The following is a 16,871-nucleotide window of genomic DNA, read 5'->3' as shown; positions in this document are numbered from 1 at the left end:
CGTATTTATCAAAGGGTGATAGTGAAAGTTCACCATTTGATAAATAAGCCTTTAAAAATCCCATAGAAATGAATGGAGAAAGGCGGTATTTCACTCTGCGGACTTTGGAGATCTCTAACTTCATTTATATTTACTCACCCATACAGTATTCTGCTCTGAACTCTCCCTCTACAGATATTTCTTTATTCAATTATACAAATCCCCATAGTTCTGTGTTATCTTCTGGATTTATGTGCTTTGCGCGTGCAGGTCTTTGGAACTGTAAGTGACTCATTTAAAGTATGCTATGTATTGTACCCTAAACTTAACAGTTGCGCATTATGCCAAGAAATATGGCCGTCAACATTATAAAGTCTCAGATTGGCAAAAAATAAACTGTGTTTCAAAGAAATTATACCTAAAGTAATCCTGCCTTTAAAATGAATTAATTCTAATGTTCTAAACTAATCCTTTGTGGGGTTTTAGTTGGCCTCTAAGACAAGTACAAGTACAATGCAGATCTCTGAGTGCCTGGTAGTGCCCCCAGTGCCATTACACAGTATGGAATTATGCCTGCTACTGAGGAGGTACCAATTACTGATTCCAAAAACTGAAAATAAAGGCTGGTGTAGACAAATGCAATCGGATCTTTACATATACACTGAAATGAGTGAGAAGCTAAATATCTAGAAGTCTCCATTCATTAAAAATCACATTCCTGCAGCCAACCATTGTGGCGTCACATAAACAGTTACACTAATGACCGACTTGGTTCCAACAAGCATTGCCAAAAAGCAATAAAACAAACACAGTCTGTGACTTGCAAAGGACGCTGGGTTCTCACCAGAAATTCCTTTGCCTTTTAAACAAACCAATATCAGACATTTTACTAAAATCTTTTATTTGATATATACATATTTAAAAAACATTTCTCCATCCCAGCTCCTCATTAAACCCCTTTGATCTGTGTGCAATGGAAACTGGGATTTCACGCCACTGCACTTATACATCCAAAAACCCTTCATGAAAAAATGGCAAATTTATAAAGCTTGCGAATGCTTATAGAAAAAGCTGGTCCAAAAAATGTAAAGTGCTATTTTTTTTTTTGTCTCTCAATCCAGAACTCTGCTGCATTTAAATATGTGTTCTACTTTAAATGGAAATATACATTAAAATTAATATAACAATGTCATTAGTGTTAGTAAGCTTCAGTAATAATCTGAATCCTCACTGTCGGCGTCATCCTCAAATAAATGATTGCGCGGCTTGGGCAGAGACAGGCCAGTCATGTTTAACTGATCTGAAAGACAAAAGTAAACGATACATGATATTGGCAATAACCCCCTATTGTAATATATAAGGATATCAGAAGCTGCTAAAAAATTCCATGACCATAAGGTAAGAGACCATAGTGCTTTCATACAGGTCTTGGACCTCTAAGGTGAGTCATATTTCACAACAGGGGGTACATTATTTATAATAAAACACACACTGTGTTAGTTGCGACACAAATGACATTACTAAACACTATTTACAGGATATTCATGGCTATATATAAGGGGTCATTTACATTACAGAAGTCAGTGTGTAAAGCAGCAATTGGGGTTTCTGGTATTTTGGATTGCTGTTGGTCTCTGTGCTCCCTTTCGGAGACCTGTGTCCAGAGCCACAGATACAGCAATGCTTTAATTAAGTCAGCACTAGTGATGTGTCCCGTGGGTTTACACACGGGTTGTCGGATTTGTGGTGAGGCCACAAAGGCCTAGGGCGGCAAAACAATATGGGTGACATGCAATAGACAGCATGCAATAGGCACAGCTCCCCATCGTTCCAGTGCAGGCGTTCATGTGGGCACGCACCGAAGGGGGGTATACGGGCCCATTTTCAGGTCCGGGTCAAGCTCTTCTTCCTGCTCATATTCCTGCATTCCCTGCCCGCCACCTTACACTGCCGGCTTCCGATTTCCACTTTTATAGCCGCACGCCTGCTCACCCCTTTTGTGACGCCATCGGCTGGACTGGTCGGCGCGGGTCTATAAAAGGATCCCAGAAGTTGGGTTAGGGCAGGTGGAGGCAGGGCAGGTTTGCGTTGGGTGCGGGTTGGGTTTTACCCGACCCGCACATCACTAGTCAGAACTGTATTGGTGAGGGGCAGGGGTTCACAGGTGTCCCCCCACCTACCTTGCTTCTAACTTGTGCACCGATCAGACACAAATTAGGTGCAGTAGTAGATGCAAGCCACAACCGAGACCCTGTTCTTACTGCCTGCCATGGACAAAACTGGGCTGGCATTGAGCAAGTACATCTTGTTCCAGGTTCCACTTACCCCCTGTACATCAATTTAACCTGCCAGGATATCAACTCCTCCTCCCCGCTGTGGACCGCTTCCCGCTCACCCATTTCAGAACTTAGAGCAAACCAGGGCAGACTGGTCTTCTGCCTATTCTAGTTCTGGCCCTGGCTCCACCCTATGTTATTAGTAATTTTTATAAAAAAAAAAATAGTTCATAAGGGACCAACATATTCCATACTCTTGGGTACTGGTAATGTGTGATTATACTCAAGATAAAAGATACTACAAAAGCCAATTCCAAAATATTTATACTGTCGTCAGAATATACAGTTCTTTCATGAGCAAATACAAGGTATGCATGCAAAGTAAAAGGTCCAGCTGTGAGTAGCTGAACAAGAGGAATCTTGAAGGAGATATAATTAAATTTTGGGAAACAGACAGAGACAGAAAGACATGCTGTATGTCTATGAAACCTAAGGAGATTGCAAAGCCCACATAACTATTTACAGAATAAGAGGTGAAGAGGGAAGACATTATATCCAGCAAAGAGAACATGGCTCCAGGCAGCTTGCTGTGAGGGAATAAACTATATGGGGACCAGACTGGCGCTAAATGCCTGCATATTAAATTCAGGTATCCTTCATCCCCAGGGAAAAGGGCACACTAGACCAATTTTTTTTAGAGAAAAAAGAAATGACTGTGTATTACAAAAATGCTTCTGTGAGCGCTTCCATTTTTTTCCAGCCTTTCCTAAAAAATGAAGTACCGTTCTCATATTCCGTTTATCCTGGAAACCGGATTGCCTGATTTCAATAAATAAACATAAGGCTGCTGCCTGGAATGGACACTGTAAATATTGCAACTTAAATTGGTAGCCAATAAATGAAAAGTGTTCATTGAGGTTTTGTTAGGTTGATTTCTGACAAGAACCATTCTTCACTACTAGAATTGTAACATACTAACTATTATGCAATTTACTATATAGGTACCCAAGGGCCTGTGCCTACAGAAACTTTAGGGGGCAGCCCTCTTGTTTAGTAAAGGAATATATATATATATATATATATATATATATATATATATATATATATATGGACACCAAAATTACAATCCATCATTGAAAACTCACCAATATGAAACAGTGGTTTAGGTGCTGCAGACCCTCAGCTCAGGGGAGCAGACAAACGGTAAACAAAACAAGAACATGTAAGTGCTGGATTCCACAGATCCAACAAAAATGACCATAAACTTAGGCTTCCCTCTGGTGCCTGTATTGTAAACACACACCTGCTTGGAAGAATTACATAGTTGTTTGTACATTACAGTTCTAATGGTAAAGGATATATAGGCAACCAAAGGTCAGTAACTTCCTCACTGCGAGTGTGGAGCTCCCTATTCGTCCAGATTACTCACGTGACCTCCAGTCCCACATCCTGGCATTGGATACTTTCAACTCTCTCACTACACAGACTTGATTCAAGGACACAGTCTGGATACATTAAAAGTCTTCACATCCTTTATTTAGTCATATATAAAAAGTTGTCAGCATTGGCAAAGTGCATTTAACACACCACTGACGCGTTTCGTGCCCTTACTAGCAGGCACTTCTTCAGAGTACTCTGAAAAAGTGCTTCTGAAGAAGTGCCTGCTAGTAAGGGCACAAAACGCGTCAGTGGTGTGTTAAATGCACTGTGCAAATGCTGAAAACGTTTTATATATGACTAAATTACTCTGAAGAAGTGCCTGCTAGTAAGGACACGAAAAGGATGTGAAGACTTTTAACGTATCCAGACTGTGTCCTTCAATCAAGTCCGTGTAGTGAGAAAACCAAACTAGAATGGCAGTTTTAGCGGGGTAGCTCTTGGGTTCCTGAGGAGGGCTACCTTGTTCTTCTCCAGTCAGTTCATGTGGATTACAACCAGCCCATCTGTGTATGTACTGATTGTTGGGGGTAGAGGGCAGGCTGAGGTTCAATGCTTAGGGTAACATCAGACCTAAATACAGCCCTGCTTCCAAGTTTGATGTTCCAATCAAGTAAAGTTTGGGAAAATGTTATCAGATGGTGTCCAAACTATTGCCCTTTCTCTTCTTGTTAATGTAAAACACAACACAAAGTATCAGGGAGCAATATGGAGGTCCATGCTTTCTAACCCAATAACCCATCTTTTGTTCTTCTTCTTCATATTTATATATTGTACATCTGCATGGGACGCATACAGCTGGGACGCCTTCATTTTACCTGGAGTAAGAACCATGAGAGTTGCTCCTGCCATTACTTCCCCGATTTTATTCTTGGCGAGGCATCTGTAAGTTCCTTCATCACTAGTACGAACTGATTGAATCTGCAGCCAGCCAGTCACTTCATACTTCTGTGGGCCTCCCCTAAACTAAAACATAAACTGCATGTCAACCACATGAAACGTATTGTGATAAAACATAATCGCTTCCTTCCTCGTTACTTTTTAGAACTTTTGGTGAGATGGGCAATTTTGCATAATCCTATGCATACATGGGAAAAATACTCACAAAATTGCCATGCAACAATACTACATAAAGGTATGTGTATGCATAAGTCCTAAGGTTGCCACCTCTCTGTATGGTTGCATTTCTTGGGAAAAGTATTCCTTGAGCATCGTATTGATCTCGCAGGCTGATCACCCCCCCCCCCCCCCACTGTTGATCTTATAGAGCAGTGATTCCCAACCAGTGGCTCATGGGCAACATGTTCTTCATGTTTGGTCCTTGCAAGGTAGATAATTATATTGCAGGTCACAGATAATCCCCCTGCATAATGGACTCCTGTTTATCTGTAAACAAAAACAGTCATGAGCTACAAAGCAAGGAAGCTGACTTTCCTACCTGCATAATAACTTTATAAAAATACCAAATACGACCAAAGTGAGAATGTTGTTGGACAAAACAGTTTTAAACGCACAAAAAACTGAACAATAGCTATTCCCTGGCCCTGTGTTGTATTAGTAATGCATATTTCGCATGTGGTCGCATGTGTATGTTTTGAATTACAAAGGTTTTAGGTGCAATTTTATGATCATAATGTTACTTAGCTACCATACTATGTCTTGGAGAACCCCGTATAGTAAGGAAATGTCAGTCGAAGAAGATTATGTAATCATTCTGTCCAACAGGTATTTTTAAATGAGAAAGTAGTAAGTTATACTATATGTTGGCATATAAAATCCAACCACATCACATAAGTAAATATTATTAAGAAAAATAACCAATTGACTAGTGAAAAAAATAGAGAAGCAATAGTGATCCCTTTACAATAAAGCAGAGAGAAAATCACCCAAACAACCCCCTCCACCAAGTGCCTCCTATTGAATATACCGTGGCTTTCTGAAACTGTGCAAAACGCGTGATTCTATTCAAAGAATGGGTACTGTGGGAATACGCTCTATTTTTCTTACTTCCACATTCCACCACACTAACTGACTTCAGTGGAAAGACAGGGACTCCACATTTATGTTTCCAGCTGTACAAGAGAAAACCATGGTGACCCACAAACACTCATATAAGAAATATGAGACATATTTAGGATGAATTTACTTAAAAAAGGCAATTGTATTCAAAGAATGAGCAGTAGCACATTAGATGCTTTTAATATATGCTCTCAGTGGTGGCTCACCCAAAAATGGATTGTTGGATTTATGTTGGCAAAAAAGATCATAAAATTTTGGGGGCCAAACACATTGATGGCAAAATCTCTTCTCTAAACTATGGGCATGTCTATTATTTAAAACTTACTTGCACTGAAATCATAATGCAATTCATTGAACCATGAGATTTATATTTAGGATCATGGCCTGAAAAAGTGGTTCCAATGCTCTTTAGAGTGGGTCACCACAATCCCCCTTTATTGAAATACAATTTCTTCCTACAACGGTTATTCAACTAGGATATGTAATTTACTCTGTATCATATTTGAATTCTAAATGTCAGACATGTTCTGGGTCTCATTCAAATTAATAAACATTGCTGAAGTACAGTAGTCAGGGATCTACTGTACCTTCTCTACTATTGGGCAGCCATTGTGTCTTCTGCTACAATTCTTACACCCCTGAACAGAAGGTAAAATAGGACTTCCCTAGGTATATTGCTGTTGCCTAAGAAATAAGAATATTAGGGGTTGTGTTTATGGCAATGTTAAGAAGAATGCATTTACATTATCTGCTTCACTTCCAGTCCCAGTAGAAGACAATGCTGTAGGGCAATTCTGTCCTGGCACTATGGGCTGTACATGCCAAAGCCTTTCTTTTGTCTTTCTTCTGTTGCTTTTTGAACTCTTCTCTATGGTTGATGGACTGCAGTTCATAACATGCTTTAACCCCTAAAAATATGATTGCTGGAGATTGTAGTAGCAACACTAATATAGAAGACGCCCCCTAGGCATCACAAAATGTTTTTTCTATAAAATCCATTATACATAAAAGGATGTTCAGCTATATATGAAAGATGGAGACAGTTTATGATGTCCTGTCTGCTTGTAGAAGAGAAATAAAGTCTGGTCATAGCAAGAAAACAGCTTCATGGTGGTGTCTCAGACTTAGTGGAACATGAAAATGCAATATTTAGCATGATTTATGGGGATGATGGGTGTTGGGATAGATTAGGAGAACATGGCAACCCATCTGCACATGGCTGCACATGTGGTGTCTGCAATTCCTGGTTATTAATACGGCATGAGCTTACTTTGACTAATGTGCTTTTATGCAAGCACAAAATCCAGCCAGAGATGTTAATAATCACTATACACCTTTGTTTATCATGCAAGTATATGCAAGAGCTATGAGAGCATTTTGATGCAAATACCTTTGATGAAAGTGGTGCTATGTGAAACTGACTGCAAGGACCACAACTGCACTCGTGGACCTACATGAGCCCTATTATGTTTGTGGCTCATTCATTAATGCAAAATGTGCAAAGATACATTTCCATAGTTTTCCAGTTACCCATTCACAATTAGACATAATTAAAGAAAACAGTGGCTAGTTTTACTTTAAAGCAACACTGTCATGTTCCTATGCACAAAATATTTGCAACCAAAAGCCAGCGATCCTTCCATAGGCTAATTACAAATGAAAACAGGACTCCAGCCTATGGAAGGATCACGCCACCCCCAGCCTACAGTGACTGAAACAACTGCGGAAGATCCCATAGCTGTGCCTTCACTAAGGTTCATTGGGCTGGGGGAGGCTTTGGGGGGCTTATATTTGCATATTTGCATGCAGCATCTCTTCATTGATATGGACACGTTCTATGATTTTTATAGGAACATGTCAGTATCACTTTAGGTAGCAGAAATAGACTAACCCCTATACTGAGAGCTCTAAATAAAACAGGTTATTTTGGATATTTTTTGGAAAGGGTTCAACTTAGAAGTAAAAATGGCATCGCTGGGCCAGAGCTTGCGTTATTGCTTCCTGATCATTAATCAGTAATGCACTGCCAAGGTGCCTTTTGCCACTGACTGAAAGCAGATGATGTCCTGGTGTATACATATTACAACGTCCCTAAGAAAGCTCCTCCAGTCAGAGGCACCTGGCAGTGCATTACCGATGACACACAGTGAAGAAGTAATGGCCAGGGTGAGCAATTTTGCCATTGGTTTTCTGCTGCTCTTTGTGTTCTTGACTGAAAGAACTGAGAATAAAGAATTCAGCCAACTTCAAGAGCTCCTAAAAGAAGGGAAGGAATTGGCAGTGACCAAGTTGTTCATCACTGAGCCAGGCACTACAGTATCTACGTTTCCTCCATATACTGAGAATGATGTTTCCAGCACTGAAAGACCTGATTCTCACTTTGGAAGCCTTCAAAGTTATATTTGTCTATTACTAGTCATGCTTGCCCTTCCTTTGATTACTGCTGTTCCATTCGGAGTTCTCCTGTGGTGCTTGATATGGGAGTTCATTAAGGAACATTTTAAGCAATACAAAACAGAGGATGTGGAAATGCAAGAATTGAATCCAAACCCTCCAGTTGACTCTGATGCTACATCTCTATTCCGCATCCAACAAGAAAGGAGAAGGTAACATTAATCAGAAACGTACAGGAGACTGACAATCTGAATGACTTTGTAACTCATTGTCTAGCTTGTTCTTAACGTAACTTACACTTCATGCTGCTTTGTCTTCCCTAATTATGCATTCATGTGACACAAGAAATACATTAAAGAACACCAGCTTGGACCAGTGTTTCTGTTTTACTGCATAAGCTTTATAATCATGCCAAAAGTTGTATATTCCTAGTATATATTCCTATTATTTATTCCTATGATATGTACTTTAGAGTTGGAGACAGGATCACACAGGTACCATACAGTGAATAAGGCATATTTGTAGCCACTTATTTTATTGTGGTTTAACAAGATATATATATATATATATATATATATATATATATATATATATATATATATTCCCCAAAATCCCAGCACTCACGATAAGTAGTCGTCACATTGCCTGGGTGCACGTCTCAAAAAAGCTGCAAACAATCTCCACCAAAGAGGCCGCACTGCTCAGGACTTATTACAAATAAAGCACTTTTATTGGAAAAATCTAACGTTTCGGCTGTACCACCAGCCTTTGTCAAAGTTACATGCATACAAACAGATTACCCTTAAATATCCAAACCCTGGCGCGAAAAAACACCAGCCCTCCCTCAGGTGACGTGTTCAAAGAGAACCGAGGTGTCAGCTGATACTAGCAAAGTCCATAACAATCAGATATTATTAGCGACGTATACTGGGAAAAGTTTGTAGTCTTCATGTGATACCGTTCCACACATAGTTGCAAACAACATTAAATATGTATAATGTTGTTTGCAACTATGTGTGGAACGGTATCACATGAAGACTACAAACTTTTCCCAGTATACGTCGCTAATAATATCTGATTGTTATGGACTTTGCTAGTATCAGCTGACACCTCGGTTCTCTTTGAACACGTCACCTGAGGGAGGGCTGGTGTTTTTTCGCGCCAGGGTTTGGATATTTAAGGGTAATCTGTTTGTATGCATGTAACTTTGACAAAGGCTGGTGGTACAGCCGAAACGTTAGATTTTTCCAATAAAAGTGCTTTATTTGTAATAAATCCTGAGCAGTGCGGCCTCTTTGGTGGAGATTATATATATATATATATATATATATATATATATATATATATATATATATATATATATATTAATATATATATATATATATATATATATATATATATAATATATATATATAATTATATTATAATGATGGACTTTACACACACCTGGACAGAAATGTGGGGATCATCTCCTGGAAGTAGCATTTCTGCTCCTTCCTTCCTCCATTCTATGGATGCCATTGGATAAGCAAAGACTTCACAGCCAAAAATTGCATCCTTTCCGGTAATGTTCCATATATCATATGGTGGAGATAGGATCTGAGGTGCTGTGTTTGGGTAAAATGTAAACAATTAGGAACAAGATACAGGTTCTCCTTAATATTAAAATTTTTCTTTATGAAAATAATATCTCCATAGGATACAAAATCACAATAGTTTGCTCACCACTTTTGGAAAAAAGTCTCAGGACTGCCATCAAAAATCTACTTTTTTAAAAATGGTTGCTCATATACAGGTATTTGGGTTCTTCATGTGCAGTACAGTTAAGGTGTTGCGTACATTCAATAACCACCTCACCTATTTGTATTCCTTACTAAAATGGACATATTTTCAGTTGTCCCCAGACATTATGGGTGTAGGAATGTTTGTGTTCCTTGAGCAGTTGGATGTTTTTTGTTACTCATTTTTAACAAGTATTTATAAACTGCAAAAATATGATGCATTACTACACAGCTGGGGTTGATTAAATGCTTACAAATAGACCCTAGATACTGGAACTGGAACAAAGTTGTGTTTTACACTTTTTATAGGCACACTTTTTTTTGTACTTCATTCTTTTGATCAGATCACTGCTGCCAGACACATATCTGTGGCCCCTTATCTGCCCTTTATTAACACTTACTTTACATGAGCACCTCTGAATACAAGGTTTGAGTGGAGTCCTGTATTTAATGCCAACATAAGGCAGGTGCTGAGTTTAGGGTTCTCTTTTACTGGAGCTTCAATCTGTCCTTTCCACCGGTTGCACTGTCCAAGGCACAACTGGACCAACTGGCAGCTAGATTGGGTACAAGTATTATGCATACTGTATGATCCATACATTAGCCATTTCTAAGGACTTCATAACTTGCATTACAGTCACAAGGAGAATAAAAGCTTGTTCGAAAATAAAATAGTAATCTGTATTATTAACCACAGGCATTGCATTATTAGGCCAAAAACACACAGAGGTATGGGACCATTATATATAGTGCTTGGGGCCTGGGATTTTCCAATTAAGGGGTCTTTCTGCAATTTGGATCTCCATAACTAAAGTCTACTTAAAAATAATTTAAATGTTACATAAACCAAATAGGATTGTTTTGCCATCAATAAGGATTAATTATACAGTATCTTAGTTAGAGTCGAGTACAAGGTGCTGTTTCATGATTACAGAGAAAAGGGAAATCATTTAAATATTCAATAATATTCAATTCAATAATTTAAGTCATTTAATTATAATATGGAAGATGGCTTCTCATAATTTAGAGCGAATTCAAACCCTATTGACAAGTGTAAGTGAAAAGCCCAAGCTACTGGAAATGACAGGAATTGTGCATCTGCAAATGATTAGAAAAAAGTTACTATATGTCAGATACTTAAAAAAGAAAACCATTCATTTGTGAAACTAAATATGTTCTGCAAATATTTTACATTTTGCAAGGAGGCGTATTGTAGATGTCTTTTGGCAGCCGTAATTAATACCTGTAGTCTACAGTTTAATGGCTGGATGTGCCAGGATAGAGGATATAAATGACTGGAAAAAGTAATGTTACTGATTTCTGTTTCCTAATCCAGTTCCTAGACGTGTGAGGCTCCTCAATGCAGTCGGCATTATTTTTTTAAAGGGACACTGGGCCAGACTCTACTCAGTGAGAAAAATATCCACTGATTCAGCTCCAGTTCCCTCTCACAGACCACAATGATGTTTTTATGAGTTTTGCCAAGATTTTTTTTAGAGTCTGGATCTCCATCAACTAATGACAAGTAGAACGGTGTAATAATTTTAATATTCAATATTTTTTAGATTTGTTATTTTCTGCCACAATGTAGTCTTCATATCACATATCTATGTAACTCTATAACAGTTGTATATACTGTAAATGTATACAGTACATTATAGATGACATGCATACAATGCATGTATCTCAATGCACATGCCCTTCAAAAACACAAAAGGGCAAAGCATAGGGCAACATTTGCATGCAATGCACCATGTAGTGTTGTTTGTGCTACACACGTATTTCCTCTGGAAAAACCTACAAAATGTAGACACAGTATACAATAACTCTATCTTTGATTTAAGATTGTACATATATATGTATACATAATGTGCCCCTATGGTGTTAAATCCCTACACTTCCTGATCTCCCTAGTTGCTGGGCAGATGCCCATGCATCTAGTTGTAATTTACATATCCCAGTTAATTTGCCAAGACGAGTTGTGACCACTTCCTGTCACACTTTGGTATAGTGAGCGAGAAGGGGTGAATCTTCCTCTTTGGCTCCTGGTGTCTGACTGAGCTGAATGTTTCCAGGGAGCCTGGGTACACCAATGCCCAGTAAAGCTACGTTGCCCTAGAGAGACCTGAACCTCTAGTGTGGAAGTCGGAGCGCAAGGACCCCATGAATGTGGCAGAAATATAATGTTATGTTAAAGACTGTCTAGGGGAGTAAGACAGTGAGGGAAGATAGAAAGAACAGCTTTGTGCTCCATCAAGTAGGTATAGCAGGGAGTAGCTCCCCAGGCTGTAAGATTTGCCTACAGTGAAGGGATTCGCCGCGGGCGGATTTTTGGCGAAACGAATCGGCTCAGATTCGCCCATCCCTACCAATATATTCTGCAAATGCCTCTTTACTGCAACCTGTGGATCATTTCTCGCAAAATCTGTTTGATTTGCTAGAACCTCCTGCCACCCATTTCTTTATTGGTTAAAGCACAGTAGCTTGTGGGAGTTGCAGTTGCGCTACACCACTAGAGATGTCGCGAACTGTTCGCCGGCGAACTTGTTCGCGCGAACATCGGGTGTTCGCGCTCGCCGGAAGTTCGCGAACGTCGCGCGACGTTCGCCATTTTGGGTTCGCCATTGTTGGCGCTTTTTTTTGCCCTCTCACCCCAGACCAGCAGGTACATGGCAGCCAATCAGGAAGCTCTCCCTGGACCACTCCCCTTCCCTATAAAAACCGAAGCCCTGCAGCGTTTTTTCACTCTGCCTGTGTGTGCTGAAGAGATAGTGTAGGGAGAGAGCTGCTGCCTGTTAGTGATTTCAGGGACAGTTGAAAGTTTGCTGGCTAGTAATCGTTTTGATACTGCTCTGTTATTGGAGGGACAGAAGTCTGCAGGGGTTTGAGGGACATTTAAGCTTAGGTAGCTTTGCTGGCTAGTAATCTACCTTCTACTGCAGTGCTCTGTATGTAGCTGCAGTGGGCAGCTGTCCTGCTTCTGATCTCATCTGCTGACTGCTGCAATAACAGTAGTCCTTGTAAGGACTGCTTTTATTTATTTTTTTGTTGTTTTACTACTACTACTACTACTACTACTACTACTACTACTATAAGAGCCCAGTGCTATTAGTCTAGCAGTGTTGGGGAGTGGGACTGGTGTGCTAATCTGCTGCTCCTAGTAGTTCAGCAGCACCAACTTTAATTTTTTTTTTTAATATTCATTTTTTTTTTATTTTACTTTTTTTATTTTACTACCGCTGTAGTAGTGTATAAGTTGACCTTTTAGGCATTATTTGCCCTGTAGGCATTATTTGCACACTGTTTTCTTCAACCCGCCATCGAGCTGTGTGACCTTGTTCACATTCTGTCTAAATATCCATAATATTACCGTCTCCAGAAAAAACACCGGAGTCACTTTTTTCAAGCAGCCATAATATATTTTACGTAATCCGTATCCACCGCTGTAGTAGTGTATACGTTGGCCTTGTAGGCATTATTTGCACACTGTTTTCTTCAACCCGCCATCGAGCTGTGTGACCTTGTTCCCATTCTGTCTAAATATCCATAATATTACCGTCTCCAGAAAAAACACCGGAGTCACTTTTTTCAAGCAGCATTCATATATTTTACGTAATCCGTATCCACCGCTGTAGTAGTGTATACGTTGGCCTTGTAGGCATTATTTGCACACTGTTTTCTTCAACCCGCCATCGAGCTGTGTGACCTTGTTCACATTCTGTCTAAATATCCATAATATTACCGTCTCCAGAAAAAACACCGGAGTCACTTTTTTCAAGCAGCATTCATATATTTTACGTAATCCGTATCCACCGCTGTAGTAGTGTATACGTTGGCCTTGTAGGCATTATTTGCACACTGTTTTCTTCAACCCGCCATCGAGCTGTGTGACCTTGTTCCCATTCTGTCTAAATATCCATAATATTACCGTCTCCAGAAAAAACACCGGAGTCACTTTTTTCAAGCAGCATTCATATATTTTACGTAATCCGTATCCACCGCTGTAGTAGTGAATACGTTGGCCTTGTAGGCATTATTTGCACACTGTTTTCTTCAACCCGCCATCGAGCTGTGTGACCTTGTTCCCATTCTGTCTAAATATCCATAATATTACCGTCTCCAGAAAAAACACCGGAGTCACTTTTTTCAAGCAGCATTCATATATTTTACGTAATCCGTATCCACCGCTGTAGTAGTGTATACGTTGGCCTTGTAGGCATTATTTGCACACTGTTTTTCTTCAACCCGCCATCGAGCTGTGTGACCTTGTTCACATTCTGTCTAAATATCCATAATATTACCGTCTCCAGAAAAAACACCGGAGTCACTTTTTTCAAGCAGCATTCATATATTTTACGTAATCCGTATCCACCGCTGTAGTAGTGTATACGTTGGCCTTGTAGGCATTATTTGCACACTGTTTTCTTCAACCCGCCATCGAGCTGTGTGACCTTGTTCCCATTCTGTCTAAATATCCATAATATTACCGTCTCCAGAAAAAACACCGGAGTCACTTTTTTCAAGCAGCATTCATATATTTTACGTAATCCGTATCCACCGCTGTAGTAGTGAATACGTTGGCCTTGTAGGCATTATTTGCACACTGTTTTCTTCAACCCGCCATCGAGCTGTGTGACCTTGTTCACATTCTGTCTAAATATCCATAATATTACCGTCTCCAGAAAAAACACCGGAGTCACTTTTTTCAAGCAGCATTCATATATTTTACGTAATCCGTATCCACCGCTGTAGTAGTGTATACGTTGGCCTTGTAGGCATTATTTGCACACTGTTTTCTTCAACCCGCCATCGAGCTGTGTGACCTTGTTCACATTCTGTCTAAATATCCATAATATTACCGTCTCCAGAAAAAACACCGGAGTCACTTTTTTCAAGCAGCATTCATATATTTTACGTAATCCGTATCCACCGCTGTAGTAGTGTATACGTTGGCCTTGTAGGCATTATTTGCACACTGTTTTCTTCAACCCGCCATCGAGCTGTGTGACCTTGTTCACATTCTGTCTAAATATCCATAATATTACCGTCTCCAGAAAAAACACCGGAGTCACTTTTTTCAAGCAGCATTCATATATTTTACGTAATCCGTATCCACCGCTGTAGTAGTGTATACGTTGGCCTTGTAGGCATTATTTGCACACTGTTTTCTTCAACCCGCCATCGAGCTGTGTGACCTTGTTCACATTCTGTCTAAATATCCATAATATTACCGTCTCCAGAAAAAACACCGGAGTCACTTTTTTCAAGCAGCATTCATATATTTTACGTAATCCGTATCCACCGCTGTAGTAGTGTATACGTTGGCCTTGTAGGCATTATTTGCACACTGTTTTCTTCAACCCGCCATCTAGCTGTGTGTATTATCGTTTCCAGAAAAACCAACTGAGTTTTTGTTGTTGTTGTTGTTTTTTTAAAAATAATGCCAGGCAAAGGCAGGCCGCCACGCAGAGGCCGTGCTAGGGGCCGTGCTGCTATGCAATCCTGTGGCCCTAGCAAATTGCCCAGTTTTAAAAAGCCAATGACCCTGAACTCCCAAAATGCTGAAGAGGTAGTTGACTGGCTTACACAGCACACCCCATCCTCTACCGTTTCTAACTTTACCACAACATCCTCCTCATCCTCCACTGCTATGGCCACCCCACGTAACACTTCCTCCACCACCGGTGCCCCTTCTTCACTGGGGTCAGAGGAGTTATTTTCCCATGAGTTTCTTGAACTGAGTAATGCGCAACCATTATTGCCAGAAGAAGATGAAGGAGATGAGGACCTTACACCAGATTTAATTCTGGCAGAGAACACGATAGAGATGGACATAATGAGTGATGAGGAGGAGGTCCCCGCTGCTGCTTCCTTCTGTGATGTGTCAGAAGAAATTGATGCATCTGAGGAGAATGATGATGAGGAGATTGATGTTTTGTGGGTGCCTAGTAGAAGAGAGCAAGAGGAGGGTAGTTCAGATGGAGAGACGGAGAGTCAGAGAGGCAGTAGGAGAATAAGACTTAGAAGAAGCAGGGAGGACAGCCCGCAGGGATCAGTAGGGCAACAACATGTATCGGCACCTGTGTTCAGCCGGCCAACGCACCCGCCATTGCCGCCAATACCGCCAACTCCGCCAACTTCTACTGTTACCGCCAGATCGCACACTTCCAAAAAGTCAGCAGTGTGGGATTTTTTTAATGTGTGTGCCTCTGACAAAAGCATTGTAATTTGCAATGAGTGCAGTCAGAAACTGAGCCTTGGTAAGCCCAACAGCCACATAGGTACAACTTCTATGCGAAGGCACATGAGCGGCAAGCACAAAGCACTTTGGGAGCAACACCTCAAAGGCAACAGGCAAACTAAAAGCCACACCCCTTCTGGTCCAGCATCTTACTGCTCTACCTCTGCTCTCCTTGACCCGTCTGAACCACCCTCCACTCCGCCTTCCACCTTGACCACCTGTTCCCATTCCCAGTCATCTGCCACCAGCCAAGTTTCTGTGAAGGCCATGTTTGAGCGTAAGAAGCCAATGTCTGACTGTCACCCCCTTGCCCGGCGTCTGACAGCTGGCTTGTCTGCACTCTTAGCCCGCCAGCTTTTACCATACCAGCTGGTGGACTCTGAGGCCTTCCGCAAATTTGTAGCAATTGGGACACCGCAGTGGAAGGTACCCAGCCGCAATTTTTTTTCTAAAAAGGGAATACCACACCTGTACCAACATGTGCAGAGCCAAGTTACCGCATCTCTGTCACTTAGTGTTGGGCCAAAGGTCCATATGACTACTGACGCATGGTCCTCCAAGCATGGTCAGGGCAGGTATGTCACCTACACTGCCCACTGGGTGAACTTGGTAATGGCTGGGAAGCAGGGAATGGGTAGCTCAACAACAACAGTGGAGTTGGTGTCACCGCCACGGATTGCACGCGGTTCTGCCACCACCTCTACTCCTCCATCGCTCTCTACCTCGTCTTCTTCTTCTTCTTAC

At 40.7% G+C, this 16,871-nt stretch overlaps 1 protein-coding gene across 2 annotated transcripts in view; it reads right to left on the bottom strand.

Moving 5' to 3' along the window:
* Positions 1 to 860: 860 nt before the first annotated feature.
* kazald1.S (Kazal type serine peptidase inhibitor domain 1 S homeolog) overlaps positions 861 to 16,871 on the bottom strand; it is a 144,863-nt gene continuing 128,852 nt past the window's right edge. Inside the window, exons 3-5 of one of the 2 annotated variants that reach the window (XM_018226915.2) lie at positions 9,552 to 9,712; positions 4,511 to 4,658; positions 861 to 1,279 (exon numbers count right to left, since the gene is read on the bottom strand). In XM_018226915.2, coding sequence (XP_018082404.1) covers positions 1,188 to 1,279; positions 4,511 to 4,658; positions 9,552 to 9,712 — 401 coding nt within the window. In that variant the 3' untranslated portion in view covers positions 861 to 1,187. 2 annotated transcript variants of the gene reach the window in all.

This window comes from Xenopus laevis, chromosome 7S (assembly GCF_017654675.1).
Source record: "Xenopus laevis strain J_2021 chromosome 7S, Xenopus_laevis_v10.1, whole genome shotgun sequence".
Classification (NCBI taxonomy): domain Eukaryota; kingdom Metazoa; phylum Chordata; class Amphibia; order Anura; family Pipidae; genus Xenopus; species Xenopus laevis.
Note: the sequence above shows the minus strand (reverse complement) of the source record. Positions and strands in the feature narration are given on the sequence as shown.